Below are 27202 nucleotides of genomic sequence, written 5' to 3' on the forward strand. Positions count from 1 at the left end.
ATACTTTTGACTTTTCAAAAGTTGATAATCCTACTGCGAAAGATTTGGCGATTCATTTATTAGAGCTACATGCAACGATGAAGGCGCAATTAAAAGAGGCTCAAGAACAACAAAAGGTCAATGTGGATGTCTATCGAAAGGAACAACCACCATTCCTCTTGGGTGATAAGGTATGGCTACTTCGTCGCAATATCAAGACCACTTGTCCTTGTGAAAAGTTGGACTATCAAAGGCTGGGACCATTTTCTATTTCTGCACAAATCAATCCAGTTACATATCGTTTACATCTACCGGAGTCAATGAAAATCCATGTAGTATTCCACAGGTCTCTTCTTGAACCATACAAGACAGTGGACATACCAAGAAGACAAAAAGCTCCACATCCTCCTATAGAAGTAGACAATAATGAAGAGTTTGAAAAAGAAGAAGTCTTAGATTCAAGGCGGTGCCAAAATAAATTGGAATATCTTGTCCATTGGCGCAGATATGATATTAGTGAACGTACATGGGAGCCAATAAAAAATCTTGCAAATGCAGCAAAGGTGGTGGAAGCTTTTTATCGACGACATCCATCAAAATCAAGATGAAAACCTTCTTTATAAAAGAAACAACATCTAGGTAAGATAACATTCTACTTTCAATCCTTTTTTGTAACTTCTTTGTAGTTGTGACGCAGTCGTATTACGTGCTTTCCTGCTCGAGAATGCACCGGGCGTTTGGTTGTACAAGGTAGTATGGAAATTTGCTAATATTCAAGCAGTCTATCGGTTTTTTGCTGTTGGAATATAAACAATTGTAAAAATATACCGTAAATCTATATGGATGTCCTTTGACTACTCGCCGAAATCCTTTTTATCCCAGCCGGTAGGTCTCTAGACGTTACAGAGAACCCCGAACAATCCAAACTGTTAATCTTCGATACCGCTTTATATTCACGACTTTGTATCCACTGACTGTCTTGTTAGATTAACTCAATAAATTTCATTTACTTCGCATACTCAATCCTATAGACATCCTTTTAATTCTTCAATCACAGATGTAACTTCGATTTCACAAAACAGTCAAGAGTAATCACACTCACTTCATTAAAATCCCGATTCACCAATACAGCACTGACTTCAGCAACGATTGCCTCAGTCTTCCCAAAATCCTATGAAGAAAAAAACCCCAATTCTCTATTTTTTTCTCCTGCTCGAAGCATGAAGCTAGCTCTCTGACCCTTCAAAAATTTATTCTCCCCCCTTCCATTTCTTAACCTATCCTCCCCTTTAACCTTAATTCTCCCCTCTTTCAAACCCTAGCCTCTGAATTTCTTCAATCTTCTGTCTTGGATCCAGAATTGGCTCTCGCTGTCAGAGCTTTCTCCTCCGTTTTTACCTTTAAGAGATCCTTTTATCAAAAGAACGTTCCCGAAACGGCACAAAGGACGGAACAGCCTAAAACAGAATCGGAGCCCCGTAATCGGGACCACATTGAGTCACCCGAGCAATTCAGGTTTCATATTGGCTAAGAGGCCCGTAATAAGACCTAGATGTTCCCGTAATTGGACCACATTGGGTTGCCCGACCAAGTCAGGTCTCATATTGGATAAGAGGCTCGTAATAAGATCTGGATTGGATGTCTTGAAATTGGATCCAATTGGCTCTTCGAACTAAGCTCACTTGTCGTTGAATTGGTCCTTTCCCTTTCTGCTCACTTCCGTTATTGGAATCAAATGGAGCATTTCAGTATGCCCCGGCTGACTGTAATGGGGTGACTGAACTTGGCCACTCAGTATTTGCACTGGAGTTGGTCGTTGCTCCCAATATTCGAGGTAACTGAACATTAATAAAAGTCCCCTTTCTTTATATTTTCATGGTATACTCATGTTACAATACGACATCCACCCCCTCTGAACCTGTGCATCCTCCGGTATGCACCAATTTACCCAATTGCTGTTTGATTTAGAATATATCCTCTACGTCTTTGTCCAGTTGGTCTTCGTCACCTTCATTATCCAAATCACTTTCATCTTTTTGCTATGGAATCTCTATACCTTCATTAAGGCCTTCCATATTCATCTCCGCATGTCTTCGTTTAAATATTTTTACTCGCTTCCCTGCAATTGGTATTTTCAATTTTGTACCATCTAACTTCCGTAATGAGTAAGTCGCATTATCATGAACAGTTGTTACTACATATGGTCCAAATCAACGTTTTGAAAATTTTCGCAAAGTACTATGTTGATTATCTAGACTATTGTCATAAAGAAGTACCCAGTCACCTTCCTCGATTTCTTTAGGTCTCAATCGATGTTGCTTATCGAATCGCACCTTGTTTTGTAACCTTGTTCTTTTTAACCTTTCCAATGCTATCTGCACATCTTCCGATCTTTGCTCCAATTGTCGAATCCTAATACCCAAGAGTTCTTCTCTTATCAATCCATCTTCCCATGGTAGCATACTCCAAGTAAGTACCTTTTCTTCAATCGGCATAATTGGTTTTTGACCTGTCATAAGTTCTATTGGCATATATCCTATCACTGAACTATGTGTTGTTCAATCAGCCCATAATGCAAATGACAAAAGCCGTGGCCACTCTTTAACTTTTTCATTACAAACTTTAATTAATGCTTTCACAATCGGTAGGTGACCACATTCGCTTTTTGCATTCCCTTCCGGATTATAAGCAGTAGTCAGTGGTAGTTTAACTCCACATCTTTCAAAGAACTTACGAGCTTCTTATGCATTTAATTCTCCACGATCTGCAGTGATTTTTCCTACGCATCCGTAGCGACAAATGACATCTTCAAGCAAAAACCTACAAATCCCCTCTGTAGATTTTGTCCTCAATGCTCTTCCTTCTACTTGATTTGATAAATCTTCACGAGCTAAAACCAAATATTTCATCTGCCATAACCCAACCGGCATAATAACCAAATCAACAACCCATTTAAAATGAATAGCCAAAGGATACGTAGGATGAAGACCATCTCGATGTTGGATATTAGAATACGATTGATAGATTTCACATGACTCTACAAATGAGAGCACATCTCGATACATATTTTTCCACCAATATCGTTCCTTGAGTTTAGCAAAAATAGTCCAGATTCCTCTATGCCCTACCCATAAACTATCATGAAACTCCTTTACTAATTGTAGTTTTTTTTTCTTTTGCCTATCACTTGTTGTGGCATACCAATTCCTTTCTTCGGTCTCTTCCATAAGAATCCATCTCGAAGCAAAAATCCATATGTTTTTTTTCTTATTTGTATGAATTTTTTTGTAGACCAATTTCTTTGCTTAGTCAAGGTATTCAAGTAATGACCAATATCCAATAATTCTCCTTCATAAGACTCTTCAAGAAATAGCTTATCTTCTCTGTTGAGATTTGATATTGAATAGAATTTCAATCCGACGTCATCAATGTCTTCAACCATTTCGTCCTCCCTCTCGTATCTTGCTCAAGATAGCATGTCTGCTACTAAATTATCCTTCCCAGTAACATGCTTAAATTCTGGATTTAGTGACTTAATATAAGCAATCTATCTGAACATTGCAATATCTGGCGTTGAACAGTTAGTAATCATTCTAAGCAATGGCAAGCAATCTATTTCAATTACTACTACTGCGCCAATCAAATAATCCTTTTTAGCTTTCATAGCCGAAACAACTCCCCAAAGTTCTCTTTTGATTTACGAATATACACGCTGACAAATACTTAAAACTTTAGCTCCAAATCGAACTGCAAATCTATTCCCACTTGAATCATCTTCACCCACAGCCCATCCAATGGCAATTGGACTAGCGTCCACAGTAAGAATCACTGGTCTATTACACTTATAATCAACCTCCCTCAATATTAGAGGTGACATCAATAATTTCTTCAATCTTTGCATTGCCTGAATAGGCCTTTCTTCCCATTTAAATCAGTAGCCCTTACGTAACAGTTCATATAATGGATCCGCTATGTGAGCATAATGAGGGATCCAGATTCGATAAAATACACATGCACCTAAAAACCTGCAAATCTCTGTTAAAGAATCACAATCCTCTTTCATCCTTCCAATTGCATCAACTTTAGTCGAATCTGATTTTCTTCCAAAAGATCCACATAAATGTCCAACAATCACAACCTCTCGTACTCCAAATACGGACTTCATATCCGATAATGTAAGATGAACTGCTCCAAGCCGAGTTAAAATCTTTTCACAATCTTGTATATGATCAAACAACATATTTGCGACACCCCCTCTTATCTAAAGTTTCATCCTTGTCTCCTTCTCTGCACCCTTTTATAGGAACATCATCCAGAAAAGACATAGTCTTTTCCAGAATAAAATCTCTCAACACCTTATTCATCCCATTCATCATATGTGCAACTGTGTTGGTCACGCCTTGAGGAAGAGTGCACATTCTAACCAATCCAAGTGGTGTCCTCATTGTTGTCATATCTCTACTTCCTTCGATAAGTTGAAATTGATCATAACCTGAATACAAGTTACCCATTGAATAGATCGCCCTTCCAGCAAACACCTCAGCAAATTCATTCACAATAGGTCCAATTCCTGCATTCCTGACAGTTACTGCATTCACCGATTGCATATCTTGAATAAACCGTAGTGACCCATTCTTCTTAGGTACCATAAACCATCGACTAGAATACGGCACAAATAAGGGTTCCAATATTTTCATCTTTATCTTTTCTTTTAATAGTTCCATCAATGTAGGTAAATGTGCCCTCGATACTGGAATCGGTCTTAGATTCCAAGGTACATGAGGTACAGTGAAGATAACCATAGGTGTTGTAATATTCGAATCCACACACCCAATTTCATGAGATTCGAAGGCAAACGATCTACCTTGTTTAACCAACATCTTTATAAAGCACGTAATTTCCTCCGGCAATAAAGAACCATCATAACTAATCTTCAATTCTTCAAAAGTTTCTTTAGTAAACTAATGTCCAATACTCATTGGATCTCTTAAACTTGCTTCTTTTGATGCTTCTCCTATTTGTTCTTTAGAATCTTCTGGTAATGGTCCGGCAACAGGTGTCACGGCCATAATCATGTAAGCTAATAATTACATATAGAAATAGGTAGAAGTAAGTAAAAGTAGATAAAAGTAAGTTAATTCTATAATATTTAATATAGAAGCTTCCTAGAAACTTCCTAGACGCTGCTTTGACTTCATAGGTGTCTTTAATTGACTTTTTGGATTAGAAACGTGGTCAACAAGTTGGCCATGTGCCACACATTTTGTTAGCTTGAAGATCAAGCTAACTATGTGGCCCACACGTAGAAAAACTTGCCTTGTAAGTCAAGGCATGTGTCCTACAAAGTCAACACATATTGGAGGTCGTATAGAACGTCGCCACGTAGCCCCTAGTTAGATAGTATATATAGAGGCAAGAGTGAAGGCTTCTTCACTCTTGTCAACTCCTTTCTTGCTTCTAGTCCAGGTTCTAGAGTCTTTAGTTTCTTGTCTTGTGGCAATAGCCATTCCAGTTTCCTTTTAATATACCTACTTGTTTATATTTTGACTTATTATATCGACATAGCTTTTTTGTGTATATTTTCCCTCATCGAGTCTTTATCCTTGACAGATTGACAAGAGTACACTTACAATATCAGAGCTTTGTTTTTCCTGAGTGAGAGTGGATTACCCCTTTCTCTTGACAAGACATAAGCGTATTAGAAGTTTGCGGATTACCCACTTCTAAACTGATATTGTTCTTAGTATCTTCTTTGTTATCAAGTCTTTCTTTTCTTTTGTCTTGAGCAGTATCAAACAAATTTTTCTTCTTAGTGTCATTATGGCAGAGCTTGTTGAAATGAAGAGTGCAATGGCACAAATGCAAGAGCAAATGAGGGAGTTAATGCTTGCGATGCATCAACTCAATTAACCAACACATGAAAGAACAAGAATAGCAGAAAGTGGGGATATAGAGATGATTGGAGCTGCTTCAACATCTACAACAAATCACGTTCCTTCTCCAATTGTACAACACCCTATAAGCACTAGAGAATCAAGAATTGCCTTACCCGAGAAATTTGATGGTACGAGATCTAAGTTTCGAGGGTTCATCAATCAAGAACAATTGGCAATTGAACTTCAACCGCAAATTTATCCAACTCCAGGATCACAAGTCAGGTTTATTGGCACTCTACTTTCTGGTTCTGCATTATCGTAGTTTTGGTCTTTTCTTGAACAACAAAATCCAATATTGGACAATTTGGAAGCTTTTTTGGCAGAGTTTCGATCTATGTATGGTGAACACGATGCAACTCGTGTTGCATTAAATAAGATCCAAATTCTGCGACAAGAAAATCGCTCAGTAACAGTGTATGCTTCACAATTTCGACAACTTGCAATTGACATCAAGTGGGATGATGCTGCACTCATTAGTCAATTTTTTTATAGATTGCAATACGAAGTAAAGAAATTGATGCTCAACTTACCTGATCCTCAAACTTTGAGTCAAGCAATCGATTTTGCGGTAAAATGTGATAATCGACTTTTCGAATTTTGATCTGAGAATCATTCACGGGAACCTCAACGTTATTACTCAATGGCAACATCAACATCTTTGCCAATCGTACATTCGGAAGTAGAAGACATGTAAATTGACTCGGTACGTTTTAAACCTCTAACTGAGCAAGAAAAGATTCGTCGTCGTCAAGAAGGATTATGTTTATATTGCGGAGAACCTAAGCACACTGTTCAACATTGTCCAAAGAAACGACGCAACTATAAAATGAGGGGTACGACGGTCAAAGAAGACAACATGTCGGAAAACGGATTCGTCCAGCTATAATAGGGACCGTGCAGCTGGAACCTTGTACAATTCCTAATGAAGGTCCTATCCTCTCCTTAGAACCCTCTCCTTGTTTTATAATAGACTTATATTTAGGACCTAAGAATTACAAAGCCTCTGCTTTATTAGATTCAGGAGCCTCAGCATGTTTTTTAGATGAACAATTTGTTAAAAGTCGTAAAATACTCTTTGTACAGAAACCTAAACTAGTACATGTAGAAGTCATAGATGGTCGTCCCTTGTCTTCTGGAGATGTCACTCATGAAACTCATCCTATAAAAGTAACAATAGACGGTCATGATAGCTACATAGCTTTTAACATAATTAAATCCCCGTCCAATCCAGTTATTTTAGGTTTATCCTGGCTAAAAAAATATAACCCTCGAATAGATTGGAATTCGCGTAAACTTGACTTTTCCCAGAGCGTTATTAATAGTTCTACTAACCAAGTAAAAAATTATAAGTCTAGTATAGTAAAACCCGTACTGATAGGTGCAAAAGCATTTATACACGCAGCAAAAGAAGGATCAACTTTTGCTATTTATGCTGCACCTATTTCTGAAAACGTAAAGACTTCAAGTGGCATTCCAAGTCAATATCAGGAGTATCAAGACGTTTTTGAGAAAAAAAATGCAGATATTCTTCCTGAGCATCGTCCATATGATTGTTCAATTGACCTCAAGGAAGGAACTCAGCCACCATTTGGACCAATTTACAGTTTATCGCAAGATGAGATGGCTGAACTCAAGACATATATTGACGAGAATTTAGCGAAGAATTTCATACGCCATTCAAAATCTCCAGCAGGAGCTCCAATTCTATTCGTAAAGAAAAAAGATGGATCCTTACGAATGTGTGTTGATTATCGAGGACTCAACAAGATCACAATCAAGAATAGGTATCCATTACCTTTGATATCAGGACTCCTTGACCAGTTGAATCAAGCTAAGATCTATACAAAAATAGATCTAAGAGGAGCATATAATCTAGTACGGATCAAAGAAGGAGATGAATGGAAGACTGCGTTTCGAACCAGGTATGGACATTTCGAATATAATGTCATGCCCTTTGGACTCACGAATACACCAGCTGCTTTTCAACATCTCATGAATGATGTATTTCATGAATTCTTAGACAATTTTGTCGTCTGCTATCTAGATGATATCCTGATCTATTCTAAGAACGTCGAAGAACATGAAATACATATTCGTTAAGTATTACAAAAACTTAGAGATGCAGGATTGTACGCCAAGATGAAAAAGTGTGTATTTCACACTACTCAAGTTGACTTTTTAGGATACATCATTTCAAATGATGGTCTCATGATGGATTCTAAGAAAGTCCAAACAATCATGGATTGGAAGATTCCAAGGATGGTAAGAGATGTCCAATGTTTCTTGGGATTTGCCAATTACTATCGGATCTTCATCAAAGATTTCTCACGAGTTGTAGCTCCACTTACACGCTTGACTAGTAAAGATAAATTTCAATGGAATCAAGAAGCGGAAGCAGCATTTGAAGCCTTGAAGACATCGTTTGTCTCTGCACCAGTCTTATATCATGTTGACTTTTCCAAGGCATTTTTTATGGAAACAGATGCATCACATTTTGCCTTGGGTGCAGTTTTATCACAAATGGGAACAGATGACAAACTTCATCCGATAGCTTTTCATTCAAGAAAATTCTCAGCAGCCGAGATCAATTATGAGATCCACGATAAAGAACTTCTTGCGATCGTGGATTCCTTTCAAGAATGGCGTCATTATCTAGAAGGCGCTTCTAGTCCAGTCACTGTGTATACAGATCATAAGAACCTCGAGTATTTCATGTCAGCACGCGTGTTGAATCGTTGTCAAGCTCGTTGGAGTATGTCTTTGTCAAGATTCGAGTTCATTATCACTTATCGGCCAAGGTTTATCCGATGCCCTATCTAGACGTTCTTATTTTGCACCAAAAGAAGGAGATGCAGCTTTTGAGCAACAAAGAACGGTCCTCTTGAAACCGGAGCAATTTCATCTCCGAGCAATGAAATCAACATTGACTGTTGATTCAACTTTTCTCAAGCAAATCCAATCCAGTATGTCCTCAGACCCTCTTGTTCATGATATCGAGAATAATTCTTCCAAGTCTCATGATCCTTCTAAGTTCGAGTTCAAGAATAATCTATTATATTTTGAAGGACGCCTATATGTTCCAGAAGGAGAAGCATGTTTACGTGTTCTTCAAGCACGTCATGACTTTCCAGCAGCAAGGCACTTTGGATATAATAAGACTTTGGAACTCATATCAAGAGATTTTTGGTGGCCACAAATGTGGAAGTCAGTCAAAGACTTTGTACAATCATGTGATATTTGTTCAAGATCAAAAATTCCTCGTCATCGACCTTACGGACTTCTTCAGCCATTACCTATACCAGAACAACCATGGTCTTCTGTTTCTATGGATTTCATCACAGATCTTCCAAGCTCAAGATCTTATGATTCTATATTTGTGATAGTAGATCGTTTCACCAAGATGGCACATTTTGTGCCATGTACAAAATCTATCACAGGTGAAGAAACAGCTAAGCTTTTCATTGATAATATCTATCGCTATCATGGATTACCTAAAGATATCATATCAGATAGGGGAACTCAATTTGTGTCAAGATTTTGGAGGACCCTTTTCAAGATTTTAAAAGTGGACATAAAGCTATCTTCGGCTTTCCATCCTCAAACTGATGGACAAACAGAGCGCATAAACCAAGTCTTGGAGCAATATTTAAGGTGTACTATCAACCACCAACAAGATGATTGGACAACCCTTCTGCCATTGGCAGAGTTTGCTTATAATAATACGGTACATTCTTCCACGCAACAAACACCTTTCTTTGCCAATTATGGCTATCATCCACGACTTGATACTTTTGATTTTTCAAAAGTTGATAATCCTGCAGCAGAAGATATGGCAAATCGGTTGTCAAAGTTACATGCAATAATGAAGACGCAATTGAAGGAAGCTCAAGAACGACAAAAGATAAACGCAGATCTATATCATAAGGAGCAACCACAACTCAATGTGGGTGATAAGGTATGGCTACTTCGTCGCAATATCAAGACTACTCGACCTTGTGACAAGTTGGACTATCGTAGGCTTGGCCCCTTTTCTGTTTTTGAACAAATCAACCCAGTTGCATATCGGTTACATCTACCGGAGTCAATGAAGATCCATCCTGTATTCCACGTGTCTCTTCTTGAACCATATAAGACAGTGGATATACAAGAAAGAAGACAAATGCTACCGCCTCCTATAGAAGTAGATAATAATGAAGAATTTGAGGTGGAAGAGATATTAGACTCAAGGCGGCGCCGAAATAAGCTGGAATATCTTGTTCATTGGCGCGGATATGATATTAGTGAACGCACATGGGAGCCATCCAGGAATCTAGCAAATGCATCAGCTAAAGTCAAAGTTTTTCATCAACGACATCCATCGAAACCAAGATGAAAATCTCTCTTATAAAAGAGACAAGATTGAGGCAAGATAACATTCAATTTCCTATCCTTGTTTGTAACTTCTTTACATTTGTGACGCTAATTAGATGGAGAGCCAACAACCAGTGGATTCAACTCAAGAACCTTCGTTTGCTGACCTATCGGACGAGACATTACGATTGTCACAACCTTCAAGACGACGCAATCGAGATAAACATCTTCAAGAACGACATGTTCTTCCTCGAATAGATGGTGAGATACAACGCGTTTGGTATCACGATTTGGGAAGGGACTCCCGATGTTTGGTGATTTTGCTAGAGGTAGGAACAACTCCTGATGGTGTTCCAAATATTCTATTTGAAGGAAGTTACGAAGGCCTCAACAATGATCAAATAACTGGGTGGACTTCCCGCCCTGGTATGGGACACTACCGATGGTTGAGAGGCCCTATCAATCATCTTCGAAGAGAACAGAGATCAGAGTATGTGGCGAATACAATTCGTCGCATCATAGATTTCCTCAACATATGATGACCGCTCCTCGTGGAACTCGTCTCTAGAAGGCGGGGTAATGTCACGGCCATAATCATGTAAGCTAATAATTACATATAGAAATAGGTAGAAGTAAGTAAAAGTAGATAAAAGTAAGTTAATTCTATAATATTTAATATAGAAGCTTCCTAGAAACTTCCTAGACGCTGCTTTGACTTCATAGGTGTCTTTAATTGACTTTTTGGATTAGAAACGTGGTCAACAAGTTGGCCATGTGCCACACATTTTGTTAGCTTGAAGATCAAGCTAACTATGTGGCCCACACGTAGAAAAACTTGCCTTGTAAGTCAAGGCATGTGTCCTACAAAGTCAACACATATTGGAGGTCGTATAGAACGTCACCACGTAGCCCCTAGTTAGATAGTATATATAGAGGCAAGAGTGAAGGCTTCTTCACTCTTGTCAACTCCTTTCTTGCTTCTAGTCCAGGTTCTAGAGTCTTTAGTTTCTTGTCTTGTGGCAATAGCCATTCCAGTTTCCTTTTAATATACCTACTTGTTTATATTTTGACTTATTATATCGACATAGCTTTTTTGTGTATATTTTCCCTCATCGAGTCTTTATCCTTGACAACAATCTTTACCTTCTTATCTGCCGTTTTATATCTCGTCTCTACAGTGACTTCTGGTGCTTGAAAAGATTCAAGCATGGTATAAACCTCTCTTGAATGAATCTCAACAATCTTATCATTATCTCCTAACCCAATAGATGTAATCAATTCCAATGAATCTTCCAGTCCATTTTCTTCATAAACACCTAAAATCCTCTCATCATCTTGCAATGTACCTAACTTGCATAATTCTCTTTCAATATTATATAATCTTTTTCTTTCTTTTCTTTTAAAATCATCAACTTTCTTATACATAATATTTCCATTCTCCAAAATATCAATAAAACTCGCATCAAAGGCACCTTCATCTCGTGAGAGTACCTCCTCTTTTGTACCTCCATAATCTCACTTTACAGTGGTACCTCCCCAAAATCCTTAAATCCTTCAACAATCTTTGGCAATGGTTTCTCCCTCAACCTATCTCGATTCCGTTCATGGTTAGGAGGTACTGTTAGAAATTGTACAGCTTTCCTCCCATCTTCGCTCCGTACCCTTGCATAAGCAGAACCATCGTCAAGTACTTTTGTTTCCATCCGTGTTGCCGTGATATAAGGTTGTCCTAAAATCAACGGATAAGACGTTGTATCTTGAACAAAGAAATGTTGTTCCGTCGCAACATCCCCAATCCGAATTTTGACATCTGGACAAGCTCCATATAATTCGCCCCATGTGTTATTAGCTACTCGTATTGCCCATCCATGTTCCATATCAATTCGCCATTTTTGCTTCTTATAAAGATCTTTAGACATGAAATTTATTTCAGAACCATGGTCGACTAAAGCAACAATTGGTTCCTCTATATCTCTTACTTTCACCAATACCTCAGTAGTTGCCCTTGCCCAATGCTTTCAAGTATAATGGCTCAAAGTTTCTATTTTCTTATCACTATAATCTTTGAAACGTACTCGTTGATTATACCCATTCTTTTCATTTGTTGGTTGCTTGTAACCAATATCAACCTCTTCTTCATCTTTATATATTCTTGCATCAATAGCATGACTCATTCCAGTTTCGCCCATTAATTGCCTCTTTCGCTTAATGCTGTCAATGATAACATCATGAAACTCCTTCTTTGTAATTTCCAAGACTTCTTTCAATATGAATTCCACCTTAGCATTTAATATACGTTCTTCCAACACCCCTTTCAAATTTGTTGCCACTTCAATGTCAGAAAGTAGCTTATAAGCAATTGATTTGCCCTTATCTTTTGTCTCCCTTGTTTTTTCTTCCAATGATGCTGAGGTATCCTTTACAGGCAATTCTTGTGAAGCTGCCTCCCGAGCCTTGTCTCCTCGAGTTTGCCACTTAGAAGAATTTCCTTCTCTCGTATCATCAAAATTTCCTCGTCTCTTTTCTTCCATCAAAGCTTCATGTTGGCTCTTAGCAATATATGCATGAACTGAAAGAGACTCAACAGGATTCTCCCAACTTGTTATACCTCGTATTGTAGCTGCAATCCTCAATAACGCTTCTCGAGGTAATTTCCCTTCTTGCATTGTAGAAATGGCAGAAGCCCAAAACTCACTAGTTTCCGTACTTCCACCAAGGTCATCATCTACTCTAGCACCATAACTTGCACTTTCTCGTGCTGCTGTTTCATACTCTTTTAAGTAATCTTGAACCAATGCTCTCATTCCTCCCTTGCCAAAATTGGTTTGAAGAAGATCCTCCCTATCTTTTAATGCTATCTTCGTACCTTTTTAGCAAATAATTCCTTGTCATATCATATTATTAAATTCATTGCAATCTTTCCTAGTGTGTGAAGCGTCATCACACCAAATGCATCTTTGTACATATCATTGTTTTGAAATACTCTTCGAATTGTTTGTAGAAGTATTCTCTTCAAGTCTTGCCAATTTGATTTGAAGATCTCGCATTCCTCGTATAATTTCTTCTATCTTTATATCTGCTTTCTTTGATAAGGATGTTGAAGGTTGAACTGTAGGCATTGTTGGTGGTGTTGTACATACTGGAGCTTTGGGTGCTTGTACTGTTTTCGGAATATTGCTCCTATCCTTCCTCCTTTCTCTTTTTGTAAGCAACCCCACCGCATCTTCAATGTTCTTCCACTTTGTTGTCAATCCTTCATCTTCTTCTTTGTCTTCAAGAAGGAGTTCTCATTTTCCTTGCAATTCTCCATCAGCAGCTTGAAGAAATAGATCAACTTTGTTTGGCTCCAATGTCAATTTTTCTACCTTTGATAATTGAGAGTACTACCTCTCAAATTCCCTTAGTAGCTCTGTTGCTTGCAAATTCTTATTAGGCCGTTCAATCCATTCCAGAAATAGCTTCTTAGTAACGCGATCAGCATCTTTCAAGAAATATTTGTCTTTCAATGCATGTGAAAAAACCTCCCATGAATTCCCATAATGATCCGTAATTGATGTAATATGGTCTCTTATCTCCAATATCGTGGCAAGTCCAAATAATTCAACCATTTTCTTCTCAGAAATTTGATTTAATTCCATTTCATGAATATAACATCTTAAATACCTTGAAATATTTCTTCCATCAAATTGATCAATTTTATTGACCACTGCTTGTAATGCTTTGGTTGCCAAAGCTTTCTTTCGATCATTGCTTTGCTGTTGCTGCATTGATAATGAGAAGGCTTGAAACATACTAGCAATAGACGGATCCATGTGCATACCTTGTCCTTTAGAAGAACCCCCACCAAAAAATCCTCCCAAAGATCCTTCAAAATTTTTATTTTTGTTTTCCATAAAAATAAAAATAAAATCAAACGAAATCCAATACCTTCCACCTCAAGCTTTCACGTCGGGTTCACCACTTTATGTCGTATTATGTGCTTTCCTGCTCGAGAAAGCATCTGGCGTCTGGTTGTAGAAGGTAGTATGGAGATTCGCTAATATTCAAGCAGTCTATCGGTTTTTTGCTATTGGAATATAAACAATTGTAAAAATATATTGTAAATCTATACGGATGTCCTTCGACTACTCGCCGAAATCCTTTTTACCCCAGCCGGTAGGTCTTTAGACGTTACAGAGAACCCCAAACAACCCAAACTGTTAATCTTCGATACCGCTTTATACTCACGACTTTGTATCCACTGACTGTCTTGTTAGATTAACTCAATAAATTTCATTCACTCCGCATACTCAATCCTATAGACACCGTTTTAATTCTTCAATCACAGATGTAACTTCGATTTCACAAAACAGTCAAGAGTAATCACACCCACTTCATTAAAACCCCAATTCTCTGTTTTTTTCTCCCGCCCGAAGCATGAAGCTAGCTCTCTGACCCTTCAAAAACTTATTCTCCCTCCTTCCATTTCTTAACTTATCCTCTCCTTTAACCCTAATTCTCCCCTCTTTCAAACCCTAGCCTCTGAATTTCTTCAATCTTCCATCTTGGATCGAGAATTGGCTCCCGCTGTCAGAGCTTTTTCTTCCGTTTTTACCTTTAAGAGATCCTTTTACTGAAAGGACGTTCCCGGAATGGCACAAAGGACGGAACAGCGTAAAACAGAATCGGAGCCCCGTAATCGGGACCACATTGAGTCACCCGACCAATTCAGGTTTCATATTGGCTAAGAGGCCCGTAATAAGACCTGGATGTTCCCGTAATTGGACCGCATTGGGTTGCCCGACCAAGTCAGGTCTCATATTGGATAAGAGGCCCGTAATAGGATCTGGATTGGATGTCTTGAAATTGAATCCAATTGGCTCTTCGAACCAAGCTCACCTGTCGTTGAATTGGTCCTTTCCCTTTCTGCTGACTCCCGTTATTGGAATCAAATGGAGCATTTCAATATGCCCCGGCTGACTGTAACGGGGTGACTGAACCTGGCCTTTCAGTATTTGCACTGGAATTGGTCGTTGCTCCCAATATTCGAGGTAACTGAACATTAATAAAAGTCTCCTTTCTTTATATTTTCACGGTATACTTGTGTTACAACACGACAACGCTCAAGAGATGGAGAATCAACAACCAGTGGATTCGACTCAAGAGCCTTCATTTGCTGACCTGTCGGATAAGACATTACGATTGTTACAACCTTCAAGATGACGCAATTGAGATGAAGATCTTCAAAAATGACATGTTCTTCCTCGAATAGATGGTGAGATACAATGCGTTTGGTATCACGATTTGGGAAGGGACTCCTGATGTTTAGTGATTTTGCTAGAAGTAGGAACAACTCTTAATGGTGTTCCAAATGTTCTATTTGAAGGAAGTTATGAAGGCCTCAACAATGATCAAATAATTGGGTGGTCTTCCCGCCCTGGTATGGGACACTACCGATGGTTGAGAGGCCCTATTAATCATCTTCGAAGAGAACTAAGATCAGAGTATGTGGCGAATACAATTCGTCGCATCATAGATTTCCTCAACATATGATGACCGCTCCTTGTAGAACTCGTCCCTAGAAGGGGGGGTAATGTCACGAACATATTCATATAAGCTAGTAATTACATATATAAATAGATAGAAGTAAGTAAAAATAAGTAAAAGTAAGTTAATTCTATAGTATTTAATATGGAAGCTTCTTAGAAGCTTCATAGACGCTGCTTTGATTTCATAGGTATCTTTAATTGACTTTTTAGATTAGAAACGTGGTCAAGAAGTTGGCCATGTGCCACACATGTTGTTAGCTTGAAGATCAAGCTAACTATGTGGCCCATACGTAGAAAAACTTGCCTTGTAAGTCAAGGCATGTGTCCTACAAAGTCAACACATATTGGAGGTCCTATAGAACGTCGCCATGTAGCCTCTAGTTAGATAGTATATATAGAGACAAGACTTAAGACTTCTTCACTCTTGTCAACTCCTTTCTTGCTTCCAGTCTAGTTTCAAGGATCTCTAGTTTTCTTGTCTTTTGGCAATAGCCATTCCAGTTTCTCTTTCAATATATATACTTGTTTATTTATATTTTGTTATCTTTCTTTGAGTGAAGGCTCACTTGTCTGAATTGTTTTTTCATCGAGTTCTTGTCCTTGACATGTATAGAAGAATTAATGAATATCTCTAAAAGATAGGACTAAAAAGTTATCTATATATTTCAATCTCTATATTTAACATCATAAAGATAAATATACACTTATGTTTTCATCTATAGATGATGCGATAATTATAAGAGACAATACAAAAGAAATTATAAAAGTTGAAAAGAAGTTATTATCTGAATTTAAAGTAACCAACATGGAATTTATTCAAATTCATCTTGATGTTGAATTCAAGTACTTCAAAAGTGGTGTGACTCTCCATCAAAGAAATTATGATAAAATTATACTTAACAACTTTTGCATCCTTGATTGCAATGGAATTGCAATTCCTATGAATGAAGGAACCAAACTACAAAGCAATATAGAGGACAATTTGGTTGAAAATAGAGAATATCTAAGGCTTGTTAGAAGTCTTTTGTACCTAATAAATGTTAGACAACTATATATTAGTATTGTAGTTAATAGAATAAGCAAATACTACACAACACCACAAAAATCACACTAAAAAGCTAGAATGCACATTCTATGTTATTTAAAAGATGTAACAAATCTAGGAACCTATTACTCAAAAAGAAAACTAAGTGAATTAATAGCTTATACTAATGCATATTAGGAATGAGACATAGACTCATAAAGGTCTATTTAGGGAATTCAAAATTGGAAAGTATTGTTACTTTATCTACTCTTGAGGCAAAATACAAAAAACTATCTAAAGTGGCAAAAGATATCACATGGCTTTTAAGACTATTTAAAGATTTATACATTCAAATCAATAAAATACACTAATTATGAACAACAAACAAGGATGCATAAAGATAGTTGTTGATCCAATACTACATGCAAGAACTAAGTATATTGAAATGTGTTTTTATTTCAATCAAGAAAAGACTCAACTTGGTGAAGTTTGAGTTTTATATATAAGTACATAAGAACAATTGGCTAATATACTAACTAAACAAGTCAATAAAATGCAATACTATAAACTAAGGAAAGATATGGAGTTAATTCAATTTCTTCTTTAACTCTACACCATCTATATATTGGAATTTTGACCTACAACTCTAAACAATATTCACATGGTAAGTTTCTCTACACTTTCACTACACACATTCATAAAAAATATATTCCCATCTCTATACCTATGTAATAAATATTTAGGTCTGATGCCTTTAGTTATGACATCTTGTCAATAGCCAAATTTATTACCCTTAATAAACATAAGAATACTCCATTGTTTAGTAGATTCTATATCTCTTCTCTAGTCTCTACCCAAATCCTGTAGTCTTATAAGAAAAAATGGGTTATTTACATTTAACAGTTTGTTTACTTATTAATTTCTTACAAAATTCTTACAAAACTAATATCAAGCTACAATTGAGGGAGCAATGCATTGGATGACCTAGAACAAAGAAAACTTACATTGTCCAAAGGAAGAACTTCATACGCTTGAGTTGGGCATTGACAAAGTTTTTGGTTGTGCAATGTGCACAGCCAGATCCCGTAACTATTTCACTGTTGTTTTTGTGGTCATTTCATTACATGGTAGTCCTGTAAATCCTTTTCTCAATTGACAAATTCCAGCAGGATATGGCATACTTCTCACTAGTAATAATTCCTAACATTGACATAACTTACAATACATCTCAAGAAATTGCATATATTGTTATGATTTTGTTGATTACTATTCTCTAGGCGGCTGTTTGTATAACCTGTTTAAAAACTGCCTCATCAATGCGATCGTGCGGATCTTAGGCAACCCAGATGACTTGAATGAATCACGAGGTCAAACAATGTCAACCGTTAACTGTCTAAAAGCATATGTCACAAGATTGAAACCAGTTGACGCACTGGAACACGTCTTTCCTTAATGTTGAAGGATAACGAAATTGTGTTTAAGACTTGCATTCAATTGTCATTACATAATTCAGAGTGATAAAGCTGCAAGGACCATTGTAACACCTAAAGTATGTAACTGATATGGAAGATAAGTATTTGTAAATAAAAAAGGCTTAACAATTACTAGTTTTCGTCAAAAAATTGAAAATCCCTACGAAACTCCGTGTACGTGAGAACGGCTCTATGAATCCAGCAATATAGATAGATAAACATTCGCGTTTCTACATGACTTGATTACCAATAAGTGAAACTTGGCTCCAATCAATGGGCTCACGATCCTGATCATGTGAAATACGGTTCCGACCTTCTCTTCCCATAACAGCAAAGCCTTCAAGGACACGGGTTAGGGCAGACCACCAACTCTCTTCTGTTGCTTGGCGCTGAAGTAGTGTCTCCCTGATGCTTGTATCATGATGACCAAGTAAAACCTGATGCAATGGTCAAATTGTTCACATTAGGGATCAGAACTGAATAAGTGCAATAACGAAGAAATTTATCGGTGAATAGGAAAACTTGAGAGACGCAAGTAATTGAGCATTATCGTGACTGAATGGGGGAAGTCCTCTTCAAGAGCATAATTGAAACTAAATTACTATGAATAGTAGCATAGTAATTGAACCTCAAGTAAGGCAGACTGGCACAACAATGGAATCCATGGTACGATTTTTGTGTCAATAACTGCGCATAGAGAATATATGATGATACAATAGAACAGAAAAAAGTACCTGATGCAATGTTCTGGTAGCGTCCCGTGTAGCCTCTAAAATTGTTTCTTCGCCATCTACGCAAACGGAGGCCAAGTCGTCCTGAGAGGTTGTGAGGCTCATTGCTAGCGCCCACTGAGCAGCTCTTGCCCATCGTGAGGTTGCCTCCCACTTCACCTTTTGAGCCGTTGCTTCCCTCTCAATCTCTGCAATTCGATCAACATCTCCCATTGCTATTCTTTGTAAATACCTTGCGTTAGCGGGCCCAGTGCTCCGCACCATACCTGACATAAGAAGAAATGGAGTCATTACGAGGTTCGTCATGGCTGATTATCAAGCCCGTTCAAATTGTTCGGGTCCAGGGCTTTCTTGAAGCTAGGTTCCCGCATTCATGGAGGCAGATCTGGACTGTTAGACAACATGCATTCTAGCTTATTCTTCTAACGAAAAAAACCGGAAGACTGCAAATTTCAAAAGTAACAATCGAAGTCACAAATTTGTAGGAAATGAAACAGAATATATCAGGCACCTGCGAACATGCTGCTTTCGTTCATTATCAGATTTTGAGGAGTGTCCATCTCCACCACTCGCCCAGCATCAAGGACCAAAATCCGATCACTGTCAATGATTGTATTCAATCGATGAGCAATGATGAGCATTGTGCAAGACTTGAACTCCTCACGAATCGTCTTCTGGATAAGAGCATCAGTTCCAACATCAACTGCGGCAGTGGCTTCATCAAGAACCAGTATTTTTGATCTGCGAAGAAGTGCTCGGGCCAGACTGAGCAATTGTCTTTGTCCAACACTGAAATTCTCACCACCTTCCGAGACCTCAGCTTCTAGCCCACGAGCATTTCTTCGCACAACGTCCTTCAAATGAGCTCTCTCAAGAGACTCCCATAAATCTGCATCCGAATGCTCATTGAAAGGGTCCAAATTGAAGCGGATTGTGCCAGAGAAGAGAACAGGAGTTTGAGGGATGATCCCAAGGTTCTTGCGCAAATCGGCCAGTCCCAAAGAGCGAATGTCAATGCCATCGATCAGGATACTACCGGTCTCGGGTTCGACAACACGAAATAGTGTGTTAAACATGCTAGATTTTCCAGCCCCAGTTCGACCAACAACACCCACTTTCTCCATTGGGCGAATCTCAACTGAAACACCATGTAAAACAGGCGGAAGATTGGGGCGATACCTCATGACAACATTTTTGAATTCAACTTTCCCAGCAGATGGCCATCCAGGAGGTGGTCTGTGGTCTTCAATCACTAGCGGGGCTTCCTGCTCTAGGTCAATATAGTTTCCAACTCTTTCTACTGCATTGAAGCTGTTTTCAGCAAGGCTCGCTAACCTCAGAACTGCAGTCATCAGATTGGTGATATTCAAAGCGTAAGATAGGAGGAGACCCATTTGAGGAGCAAATGCAGCAGGGTCGCTTGCCCTCGCGTTTCCAAAGACTGCCAAGGATCCTGTCAACCATATCATAAGACCCCCAAGAAACTCCAGCCTTACACCAAGCCACCTGTTCGAGCTCATGGTGACAACTGTAAATCTAGCGTTTGTGTCCATAGCTTGGCCATTCATTCTTGCCATACGATCATAAGCTTTGTAGGCCCTGATTGTCGATAGGCCATTTAATGCCTCGCCAAACTGGGCATACACAGGTGACCGGGTGATCGAGTCCATACGCTTTACTTCGCGTGCTGTAGCTTGAAAGTAAAGATATGCCGAGTAGAAAGACAGCAACAACGGTAGTACTGCCCACAGAGAGATGGTGTTCACGTATCCAATAAGGAAAAAGGTGGAGATTAGTGAGAACCAGGAAGTCAAGAACATATTGGCGAACACAGCCACGTTCCGATCAATATCTCCTGTGTCTTTAGAGAATCTATTAATTATTCGACCTACGGGATTTGCGTGGAAGAAAGACATCGGGGCCCTAAGTATGGAGCCCATCATCCCATTGTGTAAATATTGTGCGGCTGAGAGACTTGAGAACACCAGCCAAAAAGAATTTCCTAGAGTGATGCACACCTGCAAAGAAACAACCGATAAGAATGAAAAAACTTCACATATGAAATGGCCTGCAAAATCCACCTTCACGTCAAATAGCGAAATGTGGAGAACAGTAATGACCATCATGCCGTTTGGAGGAACACTTCCTTTTAAAAACAGAAAAAGGTTGGAAAGGAAGCCCGACACAAATGCATGTATTGATTGCCCATGATGTACTACATGAGAGTGCTTTAAAATCTGAAACACAAAGACTAAGACCATGAGTCGAGTACCTGACCGAAGGAGAGACCGGAGTAAACTTCCAGATAAAACATAGGTCCATGAGTTTTGGGCGCTATAGCATCTGTCCAAACAGACAACCATGCACTTGTGCTAAGCCGAAAGGCTTCAGTCGCTATGTAGCAAATAAAGAGCACAGCAACCACCCATGCACCCCCCATGGCCGCATTGTAACGAGCGAGGACCTTCCATGAAATAACTCCTGTTTCACGTTCTTCAGTTTTGATGAGAGTAGACTTCGATAGTTTATCCTTGGCAGCATCTTTGGGGTCTTTCTTTGAACTTGATCGGCGCTTTAATGCTGGACCTTCATGCGCCTTCGATTCCCCATTCATTTCTGTATCCAAAACAAATAGAAAACTGATACTTGAGAGGGGAGGATAACGGATTAAATCAAGCAACCTAACATTCATGCTGCTCCTCTAGCTCGAGGCTGAAACAGATCTGTTCAAGTTGCAGACAAGGTAGACTCACAACCCCAGATTGCATCAAGTCTTCACTGCAATGTTTACAATGCCTTTCCTGAGACTATGTGTAAGGTTCCTTCTTCATACCCCATCTAATCTGGAGCTTACATATGAGTCCAAAAGAGGGCAGTAGAGCCTCTTACCTCCGCTATTCTCCACTTGGACTTCTTCGTCTTCGACTGAGTCTTCCATGCTTCCTGCTTTCTCCATCAAGCACTGAAAAAGCGGACCATCAGCCATCAATTCCTCATAAGTTCCTTGTTCCTTAATTTCACCTTGATGGATCAATACAATTTTATCAACGCTTGATAAGAAATGAAGCTGATTTGTGACCAGCACTCGCGTCTTATTCCGAAGTTCATCCTTGAGACACGTATCAAAGACTTGTCTCGCAACATGGGCATCCAAAGCGCTTAATGGATCATCGAAAAGGTAAACATCCGCATCAGCATAAACTGCTCTCGCTATAGAAACTCGTTGTTTCTGCCCACCACTAATATTAACCCCTCTTTCACCAATTTCTGTTTGGTCCCCCCCTGGAAGTAAAGAAAGATCGCGTTGAAGTCCAGCCACACGTATAGCCCGGTTGTACCTGTCAGCGTCGAAAGGAAGTCCAAATAGGATGTTCTCCCTCACGGTTGCATTAAATATCCACGACACTTGTGGCACATACGCAACTTTACCGCGAATAATACAATTTCCAGACCTTGTGGCCATCTCTCCTAAAACAGCTGACAGTAATGATGTTTTCCCTTCCCCAGTGCTCCCCACAATAGCCACTAAGCTCCCCACTTCAACCTCAAAGTTAATATTCGACAGAGTTGACTGCTCATTGGTAGCGTCCCATGCAAACGTCCCATCTTTCACGGAAATTGCAGGTAAACCGGTCTGGAGTGGCGGATTCAAAGCCAACACTCTCTCCTGGGCAAGAAGCAGTTCTTGTAGCCGCTTCAGAGAAACATTCGCATTGACAGCAGCAGTAATGAGGGTCGGAAACATGAAAAGAGGGAACCTCAAGACTGCGAAAAGAGATAAAGAAGTGAAAGCTTTCGCAGGCGTCAAAACACCACCAAAATACGTGTAGAACCCAAACGCCAAAACAGTGACAAGAATAGGAACACTATTCAAACAGAAAGAATTTACAGCTGACAGGAGTTGGGCCTTTCTAAACCAGCTGATTTCATCATCCCGAATTTGGAGCACCTTCGACCGGAAACTATTCTCCCATGCATAGCATTTCACAATATCCATGGCTGAAAGTATTTCGTTCATAAGACCAATCCGTTTGTCGGTCCGTTGTAAACCTTCTTTTGACAAGCTTCGCATCTTGGTTACCATAAACGTCTGGAGAGGGATCATGACAAGGAGAACGAGGGAGCCAAAAATGGATGCAACTCCAAGCTGACAACACAAGATTTGTAAACAAATTAGAAAGTTGACGAAAAATTATTAAAATAAACAGAAAGAGAGCAGGCTAGGTAGATTTGAAATATAAGGATTGCTACAGCTGGTCAGCTAACAGACAAATTATCCATGCATCACACTCTCCTCTGGATTAAAAAATCTTATGAGAAGCACTCAAAGTGAAGCCACTATAGGAAACTGTCTGGATTCACAGACGAGCTCAACATCAATCACAGGATACGGCCCCGGTCATAATCCACTCAAAAGATTATACTGAAAAAATCTGGAAAAAGGTAATTTACTACGAACCCCGTAGAAAAGGAACACACCTGTTTGTATAGAAGAGAGATCGCAATGATGATTCGTAATGGAGAAGACCAAAGGGAATGAAGTTGCTGGCAAATTTGTTGTAGAGCCTCTGCATCTGTTGTCATTAAATTTGTGATTTTCCCTGCCGTAAAGCCCTTTCTACCAGTTTGTGTCAAGCATAACGACTTCCGAAAAACAGCTGCAACCAATGTAGACCTTGTACGCATGCCAACTCTCATCACATTTTGAAAATATTGCCCTTCACATATCACACCCAGTATAACGCCAAGGAAGATCGACGCTGAGTAAACATATCCGCGCCATACAGGTTCTCGGTTTTGCATTGATTCCAATAGTAAACTCAGAAAGATTGGACCCACGAACTGAGCTGCATCGTTCCCTATCTTAAATAATCCACCCAACCAGAACCGCGCACCCAAAGCCTTATGCAATGACCTCAGTAACCAAGGATTTGGTTTAGAACGTTCTTCATCCCAAGCTTTTTGAAAAGCACCGTAGAGCTGCTCAGTGGTATCCCAATTATCGAGCAGCCAAATGTCCTTATCAGTAAGAGGCCTCTGGTAACCCAGCTTCATAAGGGGCGACATCCAACCAAAGAGAAGAAACGTGAATATGCTGGCCTTCCTCTCTGGACACACCTCACGATCCCCAGCAAGAGGTTCGTAAACACCACCATCCGTCTGAGTATCCTCAGACCCAATTGGAGAGTAATCCGTCTGGGGCACCAAATTTGGAAAATGCAAGAGGTAGTAGACACTTAAGAGGGCGGACGCAGCATACTGACTTACAGCAACCTGCAGTGCAACCTCGGAGTAGAAACTCTTCAACGCAAAAACAAATTGCAGCATCGTTGATTGAGCTACTACCAGATACAGCATTGCGAACCGCACATACCATACAAGGGTTTTGGTGTAAGTTTTCAGCTCCACCGCAAGCATCACCGAGATAGTGATCCATGTTAGACTGATCAATAAAAGTGTTGTGACCTGCAAAAATTACAATCAACCATCAGTTGACGAAAGAGAAGAAATCGTTTGCATACAAAAACATTCCCTCCATACAGAGTTCTCAAGAGCGAACGGACAATAGATAATACCTCGAAAGGCGGCATGGAACTCTCCCCATCTAGGTTCACAGTCGAGATTCCGAGCGCAATTTGTGTTAATGGAGCCACAGCACAGAACAAAGCTAGCAGCAATGCAGGGCCGTGGCGCCATGGGTTGCTGACTTTGAATCGCTCCAAAGAGACGCCATAAAATAGAGCCCGAATGCGCTGAATTGCAAATACGAGTAGCACAATGCAAGTCAGGTTAATGATTGCACTGTCCACAAGGCAAGGCGTGAAAGCCCCGAAGCCACTAGGCAATTTTTTTGCCCAAACTCCTGATTCTAGAGGCCTGCAAAAGGATGTAAGCAAGTCGTCCTCCATTGTTGCACTTCTGGGGGCGCACAGGGCAGCAGTGCCTTATTCCGTATTAATCATCACCTCATCTTTACTGAATTGCTCCTCAACGTTCACGTCCAATGCAATTTGGAAAACTCTATGTGCAGTAAAAATACGCAGATCAAACTCCTGCAACAACAAAGACAACTATCAGGTGATGCGGTCGCCGAAGAGAGAAAATGAGAAACCTGAGGGGCGAAAATAGGCAAGACCACAGCTTTGAGACTACATTCAACTTATCGCCCTTCAACCCCTCTCCACTGCGAACGCGCCAACGTTACCTTGAAGCATCCTAGTTTCAGACCAACATTCAAACCATGGGCAAGCCAAGCGCTATGTAGAAATGGCGAGACTGACGGAAAATGTGATCGCTGAAAGATGAGACCCTTGCACACAGTTTGGCCTTGCATATGGCTACTGGATCTGAGGACGAGCCTTACCTTCGGCACTGCCGGCTGCAACAACTACCAAAAAAAGAATAGTCCAATCACTGAAAAAGAACCCCACCAGCGTACATACCACTACCTACTCAACAACTACTTCAGAACCTCTCAAATATAGATCAGTACGTGACCACTATTCACTTATGCGAATCTGCACCCCACACAGGGGAACGAAGCTCCATATTACAACAATGCTTCTCGCAGCTTCCACCAAAGCATCACTTTCTTCGTGAGACAAAACGGGCATCAATCTTTAGTGGTTCCATTCGATGTTCATTCACAGGGAAACTTCCTCCAGACTTGGATGTCAACCACGGTGAGCAGTGGATGAGGAGCTGCCAAATTGTCAATGAAATCGTTGTCGCATCGATCGATTTGGCGGATGGAATGACGACCTTCAGATGGAAAAGATCAAGCCTATGTAAGCCCGAGAGTTGGAGGTTCCACTTAGATGATACTTACGTGCAAATTTGGAAAGAGCAAAAGAAATTCCAACCTCAACCTAATGTCGTTTGTTCTTCACCTCAGGTTGAAAAACTCATGATGTTCAAATCGGTTGCTATCGTGAAGAACGTAGCCATGAAATAGCTTTCAGCACATAGCATTTCATGTGCTGTTTATCCTCTAAGATTCGTTGCTGCATTCTATCATAATGATTTTAGTTAAGTACGATTAATGAGCGATTTTGGAAATCAAATTTTTGGGTGTAAAAACTGGTGTGTACCTATGATTATTTAAACTAGTCTTTGATAGTGGTCCTTTGTGCAGTCACAACACAATTGTGAGACCGCGAAAGTCCCAATGTGACGAAAACGGCCCTAAGAATTATTCACCGTCCACCGAAACTACAGAGTGTCCGCGGCTGTGTGCTAATCTGGACACTGTCGAGCTGCATCCTGTGTTTCCGTTTCACTCACCCCGCAAAAATAACCTCGATGATTGTACGGACCATTACTTCACTGCAATTTCCGACACACCTGCTCAAATTGTTCCATCGCATCTTTTTCGAACACGACACCACAACTTCGTGAACAGTCATAAACAATAAGAGGACGATCATTGTTGTTCGACCTACAGAATGCACCCTTACCGGTTGCTGCCTTACTCTGGAACTAGGTGACAATGCGCAGTCTAACATCCAACAGCAGTGAATTTCAAATCCCCACGAACCTCAACACACAACCAGAAGCATCTTCTCCACTTTACTCCCTGAGAATGACAAACAAAAGGTCATAATAAATTACCGCATTCCACGATAACAATCACGTTACCGAAACTACCATTAAGGGTTCCCCATCACTTGAACTCAACTATCCACACACACACACACACAGGCAGCCACGTTCCACCATCTCCACTCTTCCCTGGTAACTCCTCACAGACACACAACAAAAATAGAAAAAGAAGGAAGCTACTGATGCAATCTCTGACGCCTTTCCTTCATTGCTTCTGCTTCACGCAAATCTAGAAAGGTTCCAGCCCCAGTCGCGTTACCCAGGAAATTGCAACAAACCTCTCGAGTCAAGCGATCCAGAGCAAACGCTCGGGGCTATCTCTGCCGTCTCACAATAATCATCTCCTCTGGAATAACGATATGCACAGATCAGTTATTCGAATTCCTGACAACAACCAACTGTTGATTAAGAATCCACTTGAAACAAGACAGAGATGGGGGAATCCCGCACCGCGACGTCGCCAAAGCGGTGATGAGATGCGCTTCACCTGCCCCAAGCACGGTCGCTGAAGGGGGGGCCTGCATTTAGACCACTGACATGACACAAATCATTCGTCGATGGCGATCCGTCCAAATTCAGT

General features: G+C 39.8%; 1 protein-coding gene across 6 annotated transcripts; it reads right to left on the bottom strand.

Annotated features, from left to right (window-relative positions):
• Positions 1-18272: 18272 nt before the first annotated feature.
• Positions 18273-27089, bottom strand: LOC112289579 (ABC transporter C family member 2). 6 transcript variants are annotated; one of them, XM_073537936.2, is made up of 9 exons: positions 27073-27089; positions 26901-26968; positions 24597-25073; positions 23500-24486; positions 21910-23167; positions 21293-21636; positions 19532-21038; positions 19024-19286; positions 18273-18726 (listed from the first exon to the last, which is right to left on the bottom strand). In XM_073537936.2, exons 3-9 carry the CDS (start codon positions 24927-24929, stop codon positions 18520-18522), a joined length of 4899 nt encoding a protein of 1632 aa, XP_073394037.1. In that variant the 5' UTR covers positions 24930-25073; positions 26901-26968; positions 27073-27089; the 3' UTR covers positions 18273-18519. The 6 variants fall into 6 exon arrangements, with proteins under 6 accessions (XP_073394037.1, XP_024390633.1, XP_024390634.1 ...); XM_024534865.3 differs by lacking the exon at positions 27073-27089 and having other exon boundaries at positions 26901-27044; XM_024534866.3 differs by lacking the exons at positions 26901-26968; positions 27073-27089 and adding an exon at positions 26632-26866.
• Positions 27090-27202: the final 113 nt, after the last annotated feature.

This window comes from Physcomitrium patens, chromosome 12 (assembly GCF_059467195.1).
Source record: "Physcomitrium patens ecotype Gransden chromosome 12, ASM5946719v1, whole genome shotgun sequence".
NCBI classification, from domain to species: domain Eukaryota; kingdom Viridiplantae; phylum Streptophyta; class Bryopsida; order Funariales; family Funariaceae; genus Physcomitrium; species Physcomitrium patens.